The 19,376-nt window shown below is 44.4% G+C and overlaps 1 protein-coding gene across 6 annotated transcripts in view; it reads right to left on the minus strand.

Annotated features, from left to right (window-relative positions):
* GAS7 (growth arrest specific 7) overlaps window positions 1-19,376 on the minus strand; it is a 106,150-nt gene that overhangs the window by 53,423 nt on the left and 33,351 nt on the right. For 3 of the 6 annotated variants that reach the window (XM_048965529.1, XM_048965531.1, XM_048965534.1), the window contains exon 2: window positions 14,187-14,310. In XM_048965529.1, coding sequence (XP_048821486.1) covers window positions 14,187-14,310 — 124 coding nt within the window. Of the gene's footprint in view, window positions 1-9,445; window positions 9,723-14,186; window positions 14,311-19,376 lie in introns of those variants that run through there. The other 3 variants (XM_048965530.1, XM_048965533.1, XM_048965535.1) reach the window with 2 other exon arrangements.

The following is a 19,376-nucleotide window of genomic DNA, read 5'->3' on the forward strand; positions in this document are numbered from 1 at the left end:
AGGATCCTTGATGGAGGGAATCTAGCTGTTCACCAGCTGTAGGATGCTTAAGGTCATCGAATACTACTTTTGAAAGGGAACCTTTATGGCAATGAGTTTTCAGCTAGCGTTCAAGCACTGTCTGGAAAAGTGCAACTTGCTGTTTCTGATCCTCTTAAGGTTGGTAGGCAGGCTACAGGTTGCAATGGTTGCACAGCTGGATCAGAGACCAGCCAGGAATTAGGGGCTTCAATGAAATAAAGGTTAACACCAAAACAAAATAAGCAGGAATGGGTTTCTAGTAAAACAGAAGCAGAAAAGCTGGCTGGTAGAACCAGGAGGATACTAAGGAATACGTACTCTTTCAGGCAAATAGAGAACATTCTCCTGAGCTTCTGAAGTCCTGGACTTCTCAAGATTCCTCTCAAGCACTGTTTTTGTGATGATGAGAATAAATGGGTCTTAATTATGATGAAGATAATGTGAAAGTAAAATTTGTGCTTTCCAAGAGACAAAAAGCTGTTCAGTAAATGGGAATGTGACACCACAGACAATAAAAGCCTGGAAATAAGGATGCACCATGAAAAGCTGACCTTAGCTGAGAATGCAAGATGGCAGCAAGCCAAACACTTGTGTCATATGTATATGTCATCTTTAATGTAATGGGTAAGGTAGCTGGAGTGCATTGTTTGACTAATACAAGAAGTATTACAGCTGCAGAACATCAGAGAATTTCTTCAGCGTCATCAAATATTTTCCAGCTGAATCTACCACCCACACACAGTAGTAAACCACTCCCAAAGACACTGAGCAACCATATGCTTAACCACATAGTAGTTGTGCACTTTGAACACATGCTGCTTTCAAACTTTGCAAAGTAATTCTAGGGTTCTCCACTCAAAAAACACACCAATGTCACCAACCTATGAAGCCTGGAAATTTTTCCACATGCCTTTACTGTCCAGATTATGTGCATTCTCCTCTGCTATGCCAGCACAATTCAGTCAATGCCTTACAACAATTTCCTGTCAAAAAGAGGATTAACTGAAAGTCAAAGAAGAGGAGATTTCTCTCTTCAGTTTTCTTAAAGATGGATGAATATTGTCTATGCATTAGTTTTTAGAAGACAGTTTTCAGAGGCTGTGTGAAGTACACAGTTCCTTACACCTATCAGAAACCAGATAGCACCTCTGTTCTTCCATCCTGACTGTTTAAGTTTAGCTTCTTGGTCCCTTCACTTATCTTCCCCATCACGTATGCAGCAGGTATGCAGCAATTCACTTAAACACTTAATAGCTTCTCTTCATTAAGACCACACAGCACAACTCTTCACCTGAGTCACAGACAGAGGCAGAGGAGTCTGCATAGAGCACTGGGGTTTTCACCAGGCTGGAACCTGAGTTGAGGTCAACATTGGATCTGAGCCCAGGGGAAGTGCAGATGGAAACCACCACTCTTTGGTGAGGTGATGCCGACACAAAGGTCAGCACAAATTTGATGAGGAAGAAATAACAAAAGCTCCTGTGTTCCAGTTTTCTTCTAAATAAAAAAAAAAAATTAATTGGAGAGATAGTGGGGGAGGTGAGGGAGGGAACATTCCTTCTTTGGCTCAGAAGTTTAGGAATTAAGCACAAGGGTGATTGCCACTGTTTTCCATACTCCTGTCTTTTTACCACAGGGACAGGAGGAGGAAGTCAGAACTCACAAAGGAAGAGATAATTGTCTGACCACTAACTATGGGTGAGCTGCAAGATATGTGAAAAGGCTTCAGTTGTCACCCAAGCATGAACATTGCCACCTCGCTGCTCTAGTGCTGGCATAACAGGGCCTAGTCTGGACATATTGGGCAGTTCAGATCCCTTTCTAGGGAACAGGGCACTGACAAAGCAGTTGGAAAAGGGACACAAGCCTGTACCGTATGAAGCTGACTCCTGTCAGCCAAGAAGGAAAGATGTCCTTTCAATAAAGATCTGCTATGTTACCTAGGCAAGTGGAGCACTGTGGAAAAAGGGAATTAGCTGTGCTGGAGGTGACGTATAATACTGAACAATCATTAATCCCAAGTTCCAGATGACATCATGTGCCCACAACATATGAAGTTGAAGAAAAGCCAGTGGTGGACGAACTACCTAGGCTACTTCAACAATATGAAGAAAATCTCTTTTTCTCCCTACATGTTTGTGCCTCAGCTGTGGAGAAACTGTCTGGAGATATCAACCAATTCAAAGACAATATGCCTTGCTCCTGACCTGTATGGAGCAGTATCTCAGCTATAAGAAGTATACACTCCTGTGCTTGAGAGAGAGAATATAGTGGTTACAAACCACATGCCATCCTGTAGTTTTACCTGGCTAACCATGAAGATGATATGAGGGAGTGGGATGGAAAATCACCAACCCTAGAGGCACGGCCATGTGAACTGCAAGGATTAAAACTAAAAAAGGGGGCTCTTCCAGGATAATGGCTGCTCCAGTTTCCAGCAGACAGTCTCCCAGCTAAAGAAGATGGTCTGATCCTATTTCTGAAGTAGATAAGAAGCCTTTGGGTTTGCCTTCATGAGAAGTGAGTGTTGAATACAATAACCAGCCAGATGGAGGAAAGGGACAAGTGGGTTTATTGAACCGTGTGGATTTGATGACATACTACATCAGAATCACAGGAATATAAGGCTGTAGTGGACACTGGTGACCAGTGTACTGTAATGCCACTAAGCAATGAAGGGGCAGAACCTATCTGTATTTCTGAAGTGAGAAGTGGATCAGCTAACTATACTGGAGGCCGAAGTGAGCTTGACTGGAAATAAGTAGCAAAAGCCCATTGTGGCTGGATCAGAAGCTCTGTGCATCCTAGGTATAGATTACCTCAGGAGAGGGTACTTTAAGGACCTAAAAAGGTACTGGTGGGCTTTTGGTATAGCTATGTTGGAGATGGAGGACACTGAGCAACTGTCCATCTTGCCTGGTCTCTCAGAGGACTCTTCTGTTGTGGGATTGCTAAGACTGAAGGAACAGGTACCGATCACTACCACAACAGTGTGCCAGCAGCAGTACTGCACTAATTGGGCTCCCTGACTCCCATCCATATGCTGAATCGTCAACTGGAAAACCAAAGAGTAATCAGTAAGACTCACTGCACTAGTCCCATGTGGCCAGTGTAAAAGTCAGGAGAGTGGAGGCTGACTGCAGACTACTGTGGCCTGAATGAAGTCACACCACTTTGGTGCTGCTGCACCAAACATGCTAGAACTCCAATATAAACTACAGTCAAAGGCAGCCACAACTGGTATCACCAGTGTGATATCAGTTCCTCTGGCAGTAGAGTGCAGACTACAGTTTGCTTTCACTTGATGGGGCATCCAGTACAGCTGGAATTGACTGTCCCAGGGTGGAAGCACAGCCCAACTATTTCCCATGGACTGATCCAGACACAGACTTTCCTGGCACAGGGGAGCAACTTATATTGTTATATATAACTTAAATAACTTATGAACAGTTGTAATACACTGTCAACATAATCATGTAGGGCAGCAGAAGTTTTTCAAAAAGGAAAGAAAATAATCCAAATCCTGAAAGCCAATTCTGCCATAAAACAAAGTAAGGCTGAGGGACCTACACAGGAGATCCAGTACTTAAGAATAAAATGGCAAGATGGATGTCATAAGATCCCCATGGATGTGATCAATAAAATAACTGTTATGTTCCCACCAACGAGCAAAAAGGAAACACAAGCTTTCTTAGGTCTTGTGGGTTTTTGGAGAATGCACATTCCAGATTACCATCTGATTGTAAATCCTCCCTATCAAGTCACCCTCCAAAAGTTCACATGGGGCCCTAACTGAGCAACAGCAGCTTTTGAACAAATTAAACAGGAGATAGTTCATGCAGTAGACCTTCAGCCAGTCTGGGCAGGAGAAGATGTAAAAAATATGCTCTATACCACAGCCAGGCAGAATGGCCCCACCTGGAGCCTCTGGCAGAAATCCTCAGGGGAGACTCATGGTGGAGCCCTAGGGTTTTGGAGTTGAGGATACAGAGGAACCAAGGCCTGCTATACTCTGACTGAAAAAGAGATACTGGCATCATATGAAGGGGCCTGAGCTCCTATTGTCACCCTGTCTGTGCTGGGCTGGACGTTCAAATGCAGGGTCCCCTCCACCCATCACTGAACTGATGCTGTGTGCAGTAAGTGGGTTGCACTGTACATCAGGCTTGAACAGGAAAACCCCAGACACCCAGGAGTCTTGGAAGTGATTATGGGCTAGCCTGAAGGCAAGGATTTTGGAATATCACCAGAGGAGGTGACATGCACTGAGAATGAAAAGCAATATGCCCTGTTCACTGATGGGTCTTGTAACATCATGGGGAAGTGTCAGAGGTGGAAGGCTGCTGAACAGTCTTACATGATGAGCTGCGGAAACTGTTGAAGGAGAAGGTAAATTGAGCCAATTTGCAAAAGGTCATCCAGCTGGCTTTAGATATTGCTGAACGAGAGAATTTGACCAGTGTTCTACCTCTACACTGACTTACAGACGGCCACCAATGCACTAGGGGAGTGGTTACAGAAGGGGAAGTAGAACAACTGCCAGTGAAGAGGCAAACCCATCTGAGCTGCTGCACTATGGAAAGACACTGCTGGTTGGGTAGAGAACACTGTTGTAAAGGTACATCATGTAAGTGTCATCAAGGAAGAGATGCAGCATGTAGGTGGGCTCAGAATTGAGGATGGGCTTGACCATGGACACCACTGCACAGGTTATGGATGAACATGATACATGTGCTATAATTATGCCAAGTGCATTAAACCTCTTTGGTATGGAGAACAATAGAAATATAAATACAAGAAAGCCTGGCAGATGGATTATATTACACTCCCACAAACCCATTATGGCAAGCACCATCTGCTTACAACAATGAACCAACCGCCAGATTGCTGGAAACATAGCCCATGCTGCCCAAAGCACTATCCTGAGCACTGAAAAGCAAGTCTTGTGGTAACACGGCACTCCAAAAAGAACTGAGTGAGACGGTAGAACTCATTTCCCAAACAACCTCATAGATATCTGGGCCTAAGAGCGTGGCATTGAGAGGGTGCATCTCATCACCTATCATGCACTCACCTCTGGGAAAACTGAACAATACAATGGACTGTTAAAAACTACTGAAAACTACTAAAAACTGAGATTGATGGGTACTGCAACATTCAAACACCAGGACACGCATTTTGCAAAAGCCATTTAGTTAGGCAGCATCTGAGGATCTGCCAGTAGAATTGGCCCTGCTCAGTCAAACTTCTATAAGCAGATAAAGTCCCTGTAGTAGACATAAAAAACATGCTGGGCAAAGACTGACTGGGTTATTCCTGCCATGGGCAAAGGCAAGCCCATCCGTGGGCTTTTGCTCAAGGACCTGGGTGCATGTGGTGAGTGACATAGAAGAACAGGGAAACCTGGTGTGAACCTCAAGGGGATCTGATGTGGGGTGAGAACAGCCAATAATTTGAATTATATAATACTGCAAGTCATCACTACTATGGTTGCTATGGTTGCTGCATTATCAGCGATATTACAGTAACAATCATCCAAATTAATGAATTCTGACCTTTTACTCCAAACCAGAAATGGCTTCAGCACGCAACAATCCAGCACCATGCATCATCCCTTCTGCACTGAAAGACTGCTATGACAGATGGAGCCCAAAGTCATGAACTAAATGAACTCAACAGACTATTTAGAGGGATGGCTGAAAGACCATATCTGTAATTAACGGAGATGTACGGGAAAGGGTAGGGCCTGAGTATGACATAAATGATACGGAAAAAGGGGTGGATATTGTCCTGGTTTCAGCCCAGAGAGGGCAGATCAGGCCACTCAGTGGGGAAGAGCTGTGGCCATGATGGCACAGGGCAGGGGATGGGCAGAGCCAGGCCAAGTGGCCTGAACTGGCACTGGGACATTCCATACCATGTAGCACCATGTGGAAGGTCATGAAGCTGTGGGAAAATAATAGTGGCAGCTTCTGCTGTATTTTGAAGGCTTGTAAGAATCTTGTTACTTGCCTCTAAAATCTCATTTCCTCCCAGGTATGGGAATGTGTATCTTGAGTTCCCATATCTGAATAGCTTGAGCTATAAACAGAAATAAAACCTGGTTAATCTAAAAAACTACCCTCTGCTTAGTGTGGGGAAGGAGACAAGTGGTGGCTGCTGGTTGGTGTAGCAGTGCCAGGAGTGTTTGGAAAGGCCATTTGTCAGACTGGACTCATCCAACACCTTTTTTCAGGACGAAGGAGCAGAACTAGACAGTGTTCACACAGGGAGCAGTCCAGAAGTCCACTGCACCAAAACTTGTATAGCTTTTGCTCCTTGTCCTAATGTCCTGGTTTCAGCTGAGACAGAATTGATTTTCTTCTGTGCCGTGCTTTGGCTTTAGGAGAAAAACAGTGTTGATAACATGCTGAAGTTTTAGTTGTTGCTGCACTGCACAGAGCCAATGATGTTTCAGCTTCTTGAACTGTCCTGTAAGTGGGGAAGTGTTGGGGGGGCACAAAGAGCTGGGAGGGAACAGAACCAGGACAACTGACCCAAACTGGGCAACATACGACATTGACATGGGGCGGAAAAGTTATAAAACTGAGTTGGCTGGGGGGCTGCTGCTGCTTAGGGACTGACTGGGCAGTCAGACCCAACCTCTTAACATGCACACACAGGCCACGGTTTCTCATCTTCTTTGCTGTTTTCTTCTGGGCTTCATCCAGCCAGCTTACATTTTTCTTAAGAGTGTAGAGCCCAAACAAAAAGATAAAACATTCCAACAGAGGCTTCATACTTTCCATGTAAAGTTAAAGGATTACTCTCACAGACAACATTCCTATTTATACAATGGAAAACACTGGTTGTTTTTGTAACAGCACAAACCTGCTAGCCAGCACTCAGATTCAGATCCTCCAAAGCTTCTACATCTTTGTCTGTGAACTGCTCAATTGCCTGCCTTTGTCACTTAATCAGTTCTGATGAAATCTCACATCTTAAGCACATCTTTACTGAGCAGTTTTTTATCCTTTCAGCATCATGATTCTGAATTCTGAGCTTGTTCTGTGCAGTACACAATGTTCTCTCCCAGCTTCATTTAAAGTGAACATTTGAACAAGTACTTTCAATGTCAGCATGCCATTCATTACTGGAAATACTGACTAGAACGAAGCCTAGGGAAGTCCCTGCAGGATTTCCTTCATTGGTAACTTCCCTTGACAAGGGGCCATTGAGAACCACTCTTCTGAATATGATTCTCCCAGCAGTTCTGCAGCATTTTATACTAACTTCACAGTGTCTTTCTTCTATTTAGTTTGCTTTTCCACCAGCCAGCTTTCAAATTGCCTTTGCTGTTTTTAAGACTTGACTTCCTGTAACAGAGCTGCCCTGCTGCATGTGGGGTGTTTGCCCTGCCTGGAGGCTGCACAGATGTTCAGCCACAATCCTGCCTCATCCCATTACTTCTTAGTGATGGAAGTGCTAAAATCTCTGTTACCCTGCCAAGAAAGCCTGCTTCTGCCAGTGTTCACTTTCTGTGAGGTGATGCTTCGCCCTGCAGCTTCACACCATGGTCAGCGTGTGGTGGAAGCTATGTTGTGCTCTCACCCATGCCAGGGCTCAGCCACAACTCTGAATTAGGTGAACAGCCCCAGCCTACGCCATTCTGAGATATATCTGACAGGGCAACTGGTTGGGCACACATGACAGTTGGAGTGCTGCAAGAGAAGGACATGTCTGTCACTCAGGAGATATCCAAATGCAGTGGTTAAATTAATAGACAGTGAACCCAATGCCTGGAACTTCCACATATGGTTAGCATATGGCTGAGTTAAGTGGCTGTCCTCTACCTCATGCATGAGAGACATACGAGAATGACCACAGGGCATGTGCATAATAGCAATAAACACATATAAAAATGAAGCAGAAGCTTCGGGATCTTCGTGGGCTTCAGATTACAGAAGACCTCGTAGAGCACCTTTCAACCAAAAATGCAATGTTACATTTACTTCCTAACCTCAGTACTGAAGTTAAAAAGAAAAAACACCACTTCCTAACAGTAGTGTTTAGGTGTCTTGTGGCAGGCCAAGTTGGGGTAACCCTAGGCTCTGGCAGAGGTGGGATTAGAGACAGCTTCTGTAGCAGCATCCTGTAGGCAGAGGCTGAGCAGCTGCATTTGTGGATGGAAGCAGCTGGACAGGCTCCCCAGGGCATGTATGGAACATGGTAAGGCAGACCTCAAACAAACTGCAAGCAGGGCTCCACACAAGGAGAGCTGAGTATGTTCCTGGATGCTCTAACATGGAGACAGTTCACCCTTCCTTCCACTTTCTTCCTGGCCACTTTCCCCCATATCACTACCTGTGAAAGCACACCAGCATCTCCCACTCCTCCCACTGGGCAGTTGTTTGCTTTTCTAGTTATTATTAGTTTACTGTCTGAAGTTTCTGCATAAATTAGCAGAATTAAATAACTTCTTCCCTTTGTTTCAGTTTCGCTGCCTAGCTCAGCCTCAGTGGGTAGGAGGTACAGAGCAAATAACAGAGAAATGCTTTGGTAGGAAGAATATTCTAACTTACTTAAAATAAGGAGAAAAATACATAACTCCAATCTCTAGACAATTTTGGTGCCTCAGTGCCTGGAGAAGACACCATTGATTTGAAAAGGTGGTTCCAATCCAGGCCCAGAATCTACGCTTGAAAATGGAAGGAAACCCCCAAAGGGCATTTCAGAAGCACTTAGGGAGTGAAACTGCCTTTGGTCGATCACAGATGGTGATCACAGACACCTTCCCAGGACAATTCCATGTGTTTTATTGTTGAACAAGAAGCTCTGTGGAGCCTGGTAACAGGAGACATGAGACATCTGTGAGGACACACATAAACTAAAGTCAGATCCTTCACTTTGGGACTGAAAACTGAAGTTCTCTCTGGCAGAAGGACTGAAATGGAGCAGACATAAAACTAATTTTTCAGTACAGACCAGTGTAACAAGGCACCTAGAAGCCCTTACCATTCAAACAGATGTCCCAGCATTCTGCTGCATGTCAGAGCATCTGCACCTTCGGTGCCAGCTTTCCACCTACTCCATGCAGCAGAAGGCCCTGAGAGGACTAAGCAGAAAGCATCCAGTTGAGGTCCCCCAGATGAAACATCTACTGCACTTTCCAGTGAACAATGCCTTGCTGTTATACAGTTGCCCCAAACTCACCTTCCAGTGCAGCCGTGTTAATGTGAGATCCTACTAAAATACTTTATTCACAACATCTTGTTTCAGCAAAGATGAAACAGTTACATCAGTTGAAACATCAACAGTTACAACAGATGAAACATCAGTTACAGATGTTTGCAAAAGACAGAAGTGAAAAGAAAAAAAAAAGGAAAATTACAATTAAATTGCTCAGACTAGAAATAGCCTAGAAGGTTCTGTTTCGTTCCCTTACCGCTCTGAAACACTGTCCTCTTCTGGCACGGTGGTACACAGCTTCTTTCTCCAAGCATAGCTTATACCTTGCTGTATCTAGTAAGGAGAGCCCTCCACAAGAAAGTCTGCATTTAAACATACACTCATCAGAGCGCTTTGAGAAACTTTTTGGCTCCAAAAGTCTCTTTCTCAGGCTATATTAAAGGGGTTCAGACAGATTTGATCTTTCACTTTGAATCTCACAATACTCCTTCCTCGTCCAGGAGACAGTTTGGTCATCTTAAAATAAGGACTTCCTCACTCCCATGGGCATGCAAATATTCCTTCCTCAGATGGGTGGGAACTACTCTGTTTCACCAACTGTTTAACACTTTGTTGCCTCAGAAAGTTCTCTGCTATTCCATCTAGTGACTTACTGGCATCTTTAGCTATGGCATGTATCCTAATACAGAATCTTGCAGTCTGTAATAATCTGTGCATTAACAAGAACCCCCCATCGCATCCATCCAGATGAGATTAACATAGGCTGACTATGGTTGGCATCTGGCTGAGACCAAACACAGTGGCACTTAGGTGGGTAATCTCTAATATTCTTCTCTTGTAGGCACAGTCAAGAACCACATTCTGCTAGTCTGCATGGATGGATCCCAGAGCTGTTGCTTTTCATGATATATCTATCAAAAAACAGCTTACACTTCATCATTCTTGCTGACGATGGATCTCTGTCCAACAAGAAGAAATTACCAGTACTGTTTGATAAGATGTGCATCTTTTGATAGATGCACATTCTAGCAGAAAGAATGCTCGTCACTACGTGGGAGACATTACTGCCATCAGCACCCAAAGCAGCATTTCCTGATCCCACCCAGTCTCTTGCTCCATGCCTGGGAGATGAGATAAAGCATCATTTCAGACCATCTGAGCTGGAGAATCACGGGGGAAAGCATATGCACAAGGTCTACAGTATTTCCTGATGGGGCTAGCAGTGTCCCTTCTCTTATAGCTGAGTCCAGATTCACTTGGGAACAATGGCTGTCATTTCTATAGCGGTTTCATAGTAAGTAAGTCAACATGCAGTCAGGCAGCCCCTTTGTGAGTCACTATCTGGAAGCTGCTGCACATGTGGTTCAAAGAAAATAACTGAAAGAATACGTGAAGACTTGACAAGATCTTGAAATAGTTTATTATAATTCATTGTAATAAAGAGACAACTGGTTCCTGGGAGGTATGTAAAATGGTTACAACCTCACAAGCCAAGAATTTTGCATCAGCTATTACTGGTGGGTAATGGTAGGTAAAATACCTTTAGCTTTTTGGAAGAAGCTAGAAGCCAACCAGGAGCACAGCTAGTTTCTAGGAACACAGCTACTAGCCTGCACATCACCATGCTTGTGCAACTTAACAGATATATCTCTCGGGTACTCCAGCACATATTCCTCATTTGGCTACAACAGAGACTAATTTTACACTGCATCCACACAAAAGAAAAGACCTCAACAGAAAAGAGATCTAGGTCCTGCTGCTGAAAAAAATTGTGCCAAGGTGGCAAATTGGGATGGAGGGATATGAAACACTGTGACAGAGATGTATGCTGGCATCATGTGCCCATAATAAAAACTGCCAGTAGTAGCTTAAGCAGTGACAAGACAAACAAGCAGTTAAGACAAACCAGCAGGTGCCATCAGTGAGATGTCCAGTCTATGAAACTGCCACAGGTAAGGTAGGGACAGTGGTTTTATAGCATATTACCTTTGACATACCCATCGGCTCAAAGCCAAGTATGGGAATCAAATGTTGTTTCTGCATTAGAATTGGATAATATTATTTTTATTTTATGATCTCCGTTATCATAGTTCTTTTTGGGAGTCCTTCTACTTAACTTGGGGAAGATCTCTGATAAGTTTACATCACTTATAGACGAACCTTCCCAGGAACGCACACTCTGTATATAGGTGTATAGACATATATTTTGTCATACACACTGCAAGAATATCCTGCACGAGATCAAACCAGAGAACAATCCATGGCCTGCCCGAGGAAGCACCTGAAGAGACATTGGAAGGCCTGGCATCATCCCCCAGTGCTCTTTGTTTAACAACGATGACTTTAAAGAAAATCACCATATCAGTAGGACAAGGAGAGCACCGAGGCATCTTGGAAACAACAGGATGACTACTGACTGGCACTAGATAACAAATAAATTAACAAGTAAATAGCAAATGTAAACCTTCTGATAAGATTGTGAACCTGGAGTACCCAGCCACTGGGGAAACAGGGGAGGGGGAAGGCAAGGGGCAGAAAACAGGGTATAAAGGCTGTCATGTTGTGTCCATAGGCACGCTGCTGCTTGTGGGACGCCCGCCATTGCAATCGCGAATAAATTCTGCTTTTATCAGAGATACTGTCCTAACAAAAATTATTTGGATATTTCCAACACAAGGAATAGACTCTGAGTGTCAAGGTGCTAACCCAGTGTTAAACAGCAGGCCTCAAATGCCAAATGTGACTTTGAGGTGACTGTATCAACCCTGCATTAAAGTCAAGAAAAAAAGCAAATATACAAAATGAGACTGAACAAGCTGCCTACGTCCTGAACTACCGATGTTTCAGGAAAAAAGGTCAAAGCCAATCAGTCAGATGTAATCAAAACATTGTCCTGCCAGGGCTGTATGGGGCTTCATCACCTGCTTCAACTGAAAAGTCTGGAGGTTGCATCGAACTTCTGCTTTGTCTGAGGCTTGAATGACACTACAGGTGTCACACTTCCTTCTCCACACTTCGAGGAAGTGCAGACATCTGCAGCGTTAACATGACACCACAGTATATCCCAACTTTAGCAAAAACAAAAACAAACAACAAAAAAATCAAAATTAAGAAAATGTAATATCCACACAGAAGATTTTCATGCAGTAGCATATTCTGCCTGAGGAGACTGAGAGAAACTGAGCCAGCCAAGAACACCAGGTAAGCTGGAGTTGTCCCTGTACAGTGTCTGTACATGCTGCAGGAGAACATTATTGTCTCACAAAGGCTACAGACTTCATGGAAGGTGTGGGAGGCTCAGAAATGCATGGATCTTGTGTGCAGTATGACAAACAAGAGCAAGCATGCCCTGCTTCAATATCACTTGAGTTTAGGACTACTCCAGTGAGGAGCTTTAGACTCTGATCGGTCTTTCTAAAGTCGTTTATATGTTTTACCCACTCATCTGAACAGAACTTAAGTGCTCCCTAAAGCAAGGACCAGATCCCTCTTCTATCCACTCTTCTATTCTCTGCTGCTCTGTAAAACCATATTCCTTGGTCTACAGCAACCCCATTGCAACAAGTGAGACTGCAAATAATGGTGAGAGGACAGGTTGGAAGTGATTAGTCTCAATCCCAGCTGCTCACCAAGCAGTATCACTGCCAACAACAGGCATTTGTTAGTCAGGCCCTGAAAACCTCCAAGGATGGAGATTTTACCACCTCCCCAGGCAGCCTGTACCAGAGCTACCCTGCCTGTCTGGTGAGAACCTCATTTCTGATCTGGTCTTCTGAAGCAGGACGGGCTACTGTTCCTTGCTGTATCTTCTGTAAAAAGCTGCTTGAGATTATGAAGAAACTGACTGCAGGCCATCTGCTTTTCTGGGATAGGGTTCAATGACAACTGCCTTTATCACATAAAAAAGGGGCATCTACCTCTTGTGCCTGTTTTTTTTTCTCAGGCTAATGCATGTGAGTAAAGGTCCATCACCAAGCTGGCTCAGCCCTGAGCTTTGCAAATGGGGACAGAGCACTTAACTCCTAATGATCTCCCCAGCCTGCGAAGGATGTTGTCAATGAGCCAGAGCCCACTGTACTTCATAATGAAGGCAAGTGTTTAATGGCAGTGTGCTTTCTAAAAGGTCCAGTGAGATGTCAGTGCATAAAGCTAAGGTAAATAAGGACTTGGCAGACTTCTAGGACAAAGACACATCAGTCCCTGAATGGACCATAAGGCTCACTGACAGCCCATGGCTCTTTATTGCCCCTACACTGAGTCAGAAAAAAGCTGATGGGTTTGGCTATGTAGTAAACACAGTGAACTCTTGCTGTCCTCCCCTATCATCCTGTCATTACTTCTATTTCAGAAATCTGGTTTTGCGGGTCACAAATTTTGCAATGATGTTGTAAGCTCATGACCAGAAAAGCAGGTAAGATGGTGTAAGCCAAAGTGGTACGAGTTTGACAGGTCTTGAGTTGCTGGTAAGAATGTGAGTTAAGTCTGTTTCTCTATTAGCAAGACAGTGTTTAAAGACAGAAAAATGGACTGAAAAGTCTATCTCTGTTATCCCGTTACACACACTTTTCTTCTTCTGACTCCACAGGGAAAATGACTTTGAGTTGAGCAACTTTCCAATTAACTATTTCTGTTTTCCCCTGAAGATGCTTTAGTGGTGCCAGACATTCTATCAAACAACTCTAAATGTATGTACATATGTAGATACACATATCTCCAGCTGAAGGAAAAAGAAATAAAAGAACGTAGTAGAAATTACATCATTACAATGTCTTATGTTCTAATTCATTCATGGCAGGGCTTTTTCTACTTTACAGATATCTTTGAATGGTCAGAATTAAGATGAAAGAGGGCTAGAGAGTAGTTCACATGGCAGCAAGGTCATTCATTCATTTCTATAACTCTCTGGGCATAGCTCTTATCAAAACTAACTTGAGAGACAACTCCCTGCAGCAGATGTCTGCTACTGGGGTGACACATCTACTGGAGCTTCCACTTACCGTTCGTGAAGGTGTTCACATAGTACCTGCGGCCCTGGGGAGACATATAGCTCTGCCAGCCTGGGGGAAGATGGCCGTTCAAGGTGTCTTCTCCTGGCTGAGGAGTTGCCTTTCTGGGCTTCTGCTGAGGAAAAAAAAAAAGAAGAAAATAAAGAAAGAAAAAACACAATCCTTTAACTTGATATCTAGATAATGTAAAGCCTAACGAGACACACGCCTGGAAAAGGATCATATGGTTTAGCATTCCAGACTGCAAGACACCTAAAGAGTTCCATTCATTGCTCTTCTTATCTGTCCTATTCCCAGAATAGAATTTATCTCCTAGAAATCTTCCTTTGGAGCACTGGGATACAGAATATTCTTTGGGAGAGAAATGGAACCCCTCTGTATTTGATGCTCCACAAGCACTGGACCTGTCCAGTAAAGGCACTCTTGTTAAATGATAAAGTGCAAAGCAGAAAGCAATCATCTGTCTGAGAAAGAAGGATATGCATGTGGCACTCTCATTTACACTGACATGAATGTGCTGGCAAGTAAAAGCATTGGTCATAAAGGTTCTGTCCAAATGTAATTTACAGGGGTACCATCAGCTTTAAACATTGTCAAGAAACTCTGCAGAGCCCTGTTGCCTAAAAGGAGCAGCATGCTGAATTACACTCATCAGTATGCTGATTAAATACTGATAATGCATGTAATTATCAGTGCATAAATTACTGATCCAGATGTAATCTGCATCCATATCATGCGGATGCAGGATGATGTCTTTATATGGCTATTATTCTGATGGTTAGGATCCAGCTCACTAGGAGAGATCCACATCTTTAGGAAGAGAAGGGGAAAAGCATCATGCTGCTGCTCAGAACTGCTATGAGTGTTCAAGTGCCACCTCAATAGTTCACATCTCAGTTGCAAGTATCGATGTGCTGGGGTTCAGGTTGGAAGAAAAAGGTGAAGCTGAAGGGCATGACATTGTAACCCCTGGTGATACCACCTCTTCCAAGCAGCTCTGATGTTTCCTTGATAGCGAGGGAATTACAGTAGCTGCATAATGTGAAAACAGCAAAGAGGGCTTCATCCCTGTCTGGTCCCTTCAAGCAGGGATGCTGAATGACAACACCTGGGATGCATGGCCAGAGACTGCCAGTCGCAGACTCACAGGGCTGCAGCTGTGAGCCCAACAGCCTCCTGCTGGCTCACATCCAGAGAACATCACCTTGTATTTCTTTTCACTCCCTAAGGCAAACCAGGCATGTAATATACTAATTTTTAGGGGTTTTTGTTTGCTTGCCTCGCCTTGCCTTAGAACAAAAGGAGAACAAGGAAGAACATGTGAAATTGAACTATTTATTCAACAGAAGCAAATATCCATCCAGAAAATGCCTTCTGATATGGTGGAGAGGTAAGAAATGACTGCAAAGGCAGCCACACTGAGGGAAGGCAGAGTTTCAGCATCTGCTGCATATAATATTCAAACACTGGCAAAATGAATAGTTGTTAGAAAGAAAAAAAAAAAAACAATGTGGTGTGCCCTTCTCCTACAGATCTGATTTCTGCTTGAAGTTCCAATTCTGTTCCAACACAGAACAAATGGGACATTTAGTGATTTTGGAGCCAAAAGTATATTTTGCATTTCTTTTCAGTTTGAGAAAACTCTGATTCAGTGGCCCTCTGGAGGCACTGAACTTAAGAGTGACCTTGCATTTGTGTCTCATCAGGTATATGATAAAGGCAGATCACAGCTCCAAGGCAGCCATGTGGACCCAAGACCAATGTGAGATAAGTATTATCTTGACACTGCAGCACAGATCGTGCTTGTGCTGATTCAGATTTTAGCTCCTCTCTTGGGCAGAGAGAGAGCCTGGGGGACACAGCCGACCCAGTGTGACCAGGAGAAGACAGAGAGGGGATCTTATTAATGTGCACAAGTATCTCAGCAGAATTATCAACAGGATGGAGCTAGGCTGTTTTCTGTGGTGCACAGCAACAGGACAAGAGGCTCAAACTGGAACCCGAGAGGCTCCATCTGCACGTGAGAAACAAATTCTTCATTGTGAGGGTGGCAGAGCCCTGGCACAGGCTGTCCAGAAGTGCATCTCCCCTGCAGATTTTCAGACCTGCCTGGAAGTGCTGCTGGGCAGTCTGCTCTGCGTGACCCTGAGTGATGCTGTGGGGTTACCTTTGTGATCCCCAGTGATCTTCCAACCTCAGCTATTCTGTGAGTCTGATTCTGCGTCTCTATAGAGTGCATGACTCAAATGAATATTTTGCATGCCTGAGGCTAGCATGGTGCTTCACACAACTGATCAGTAGGATCTTTGTTATCTGTTCCTGTTCCCTGTTCTTCTGGTCTCTGAGGCTTAATGAAATCACGTACATGTGAGAAAGCAGAACCTTTCACGGTTTATGTTGCTATTCAATATTTACTTTTTGCTGATCTCAACTTAGTATACCAGGGAAACCTCTCTTACACATCAGCCTGCCCCAAGGCAAACGTTCTCATTATTGTTTGTGTCTAGAAACACTGTTGTTTCTGCCTAGAAATGTACAAAATGAAATTCCTATCTTAGTCAAACTAACACAACCATGCCTACTTTTCTGTGGGATCCCTCCCCACGTGCCACTGAAATACCTCCGTGTTTCATACAGCCCTCCCTAAGAGCACCAAATCCTACTAACGAAAACACTGAAGTTGATGAATCTGACGAACAGGTATCCCAGCTTCACCTCTGAGTTATCCGAGTTCTCCTCCACCAGACGGTTGCTGACAGCAGTGCCTTGTTTCACTCAGCAATACCACTCCCTGCACAGCTCCAGAAATCACGTTCTTCTTTCCAATTCCTTACAGCCATGCCTTGGCACCACAAAAAGGACCTGCTCGCACAGCCCCTGCCATACAAACACAGCATCCACCATCACCTTCTGTTTGATTTTATTCTCAGTCAGGACTGAAAATAGTTCCCTGCAGGCTTCCAAAGGTGCGATGTCACTGGGAGCACCCGCGGCTTGCACAGGTGATGCAGACCAGCACCTGCAGCACCAACCATGAGAACCTTAGACAAAAAATGTTTTTGTGCCAGCTGGCCTTGGCTGCTCCTCATTTGTGTGCTCTCCCCTGCCACACCGAGGAGCTTCTCCATTTCTGTCTCTCTCAGCTTCCCCCCCCCCCCCCTTTCTACAGCCCCACCTAATGGAATGAAGCATGAGGAACTAAAAAGAACCTTCAGCAAGTGTGCCCCATCGGTGCAGTTACCCCAGTCACTCTGCTGATGGTTAGGAGGAATGCTGGCTGATTTCTGTCTACAAAAGTACCTCCCGAAGGGCTTTCCTTGCATTTGCCCACATACAGTCCTTATCCAAAACACAGGTAGGTTTGTAAAGAAAGCCAAGACTGAAGGATGCTTGGAGGCTTGAGGTCAAGTAACACATGCAGGGAAGTTCAGAACGGAAAGCAAGTCAGTTCCAGGCTATTTTTTTAACTACAAACCAGTCCTTCTCCAAACATTTTCCAAGGGACAGCACAGAGTAATGGAACAACTCCAGGGTGAGCTCCTGAATGCTCTCTACCACAGGATTAGTGACCTTCATTATTGTTTGAAAAAGCATACTGAAGAAAATTGAAATTCCACAGCGCAGGAGTCTACCAGCTCCTGAAGAATTTGGCAGCAGACTGGGATCCACTGCTCAGCCTTGAAGATAACAAAGTTACAACAGACTGTCTCAGCTGTGCAAGATGACCCCAAGGAGAGGAATTCAGGATAATCCCCTCCTGGGTTCTGTTCCAGAATATTAAAGTTACAGGATTGTATAAACTTACTGCACCCTTCCCACTTCTGTCCTTACACCTTCTTTGCCTCCTGGAGATGAAATCACATCCATCCCTGCTCCTCCTTTTGTCTAATGAGGCCCAGTAGTGTACCCATGTAGCAAGCAGGTCAAGACAAAGTTTGGCACACTTCAGATATCACTTCTCTTCACACCATCGACAAGCACCAGTACCCTGCAGGGACAGATACCCAGTGGTTTGCTTAATGAAAGCTCTGCTATTACTCCAACATCCTCTGAGTGACCTTTTCAGTTGCTTCTGGTCTCCCTGGCAGGCTGCAACAAAGGCAGAGGTCAGGTGCCACAGATGTGTTCTTAAATAAAAGCCAAGAGATGGAGGCAGACAAGAGAGAGTGGACACCACTGTGACCACCATTTAAACTAGGGTGGAAAAATAAAGAACAAAATTAAGCAAATGTTTCAGCTCAAACCTCTGTCAAAATGTATCACTTCAAAAAAGCATGCAAACATTATGTTTTGCAGTTATAATTCTATTTTGGAGTTCCTGATATTTCTACCACTGCTTCTGATTCTGCAAACGCAGAAGTGCTGAGAGCACAACAGTGAATGACGGTAGAGATGTCCATGTGAATGACGGTAGAGATGACTGAACACAGGGAAAAACCCCAGTGCTGCCAAATGCCGTTCTAATAAACAATAGAACATTGGTTTGCTTGGATGTACACGAACCATGGATATGTGGATCTCTTCCTTTTGTTTGTGAGGAACATGATTATAAACAGGAGCTCACTATTGTGCAGTATTTTACCCCACCTCAGGGCTGCAAAAGAAAGCTTCTGGCTGTGAGGACCACTCTGTATTAGAATCTCTAATTGGTCCCACTGGAGTCCCCTCCTGCACACACTTGCACTTCCTATAGCAGCTCCACTCCCATCCCACCGAGGGGGAGAAAGGAACTGAAAAAGGAACAGGGAAGGAATCAAAGCAGAAATGAAATTTGGTTTCACCCTCTACTCCTCAGCACCCTGCATTCATTGAAGCACGGACAGCAGGAAGCTCTGGGATACATCGTATGGTGTGGGGCAGCAGGGTTTAGGGCTGGGCTCTAAAATGCATCACAGCCAGTAGTTTCGCCTGGCTCAGCAGTGCATCCTTTGAGAAATGAGGGTTGTGGAGGCCATGGGGACAGCGCACCGTCCCAGCTCGGCCAGGCGATCAGAATCACAGCAGAGTGACTCTATTTTGCCTGGAAGACACAGCCCCATCCAAGCCATTCCCTTTTTCCAGCATCAGCACAGTTACATTTGAACCATACTTGCACACCCACACAAGAGGAGTTCAGACTAACCTGGCATGTAATGTAGGCAATCCTACTCAGTGCAGGAGACAAAGGAAAGCCAGAAGGCA

This window comes from Lagopus muta, chromosome 18 (assembly GCF_023343835.1).
Source record: "Lagopus muta isolate bLagMut1 chromosome 18, bLagMut1 primary, whole genome shotgun sequence".
NCBI lineage: Eukaryota > Metazoa > Chordata > Aves > Galliformes > Phasianidae > Lagopus > Lagopus muta.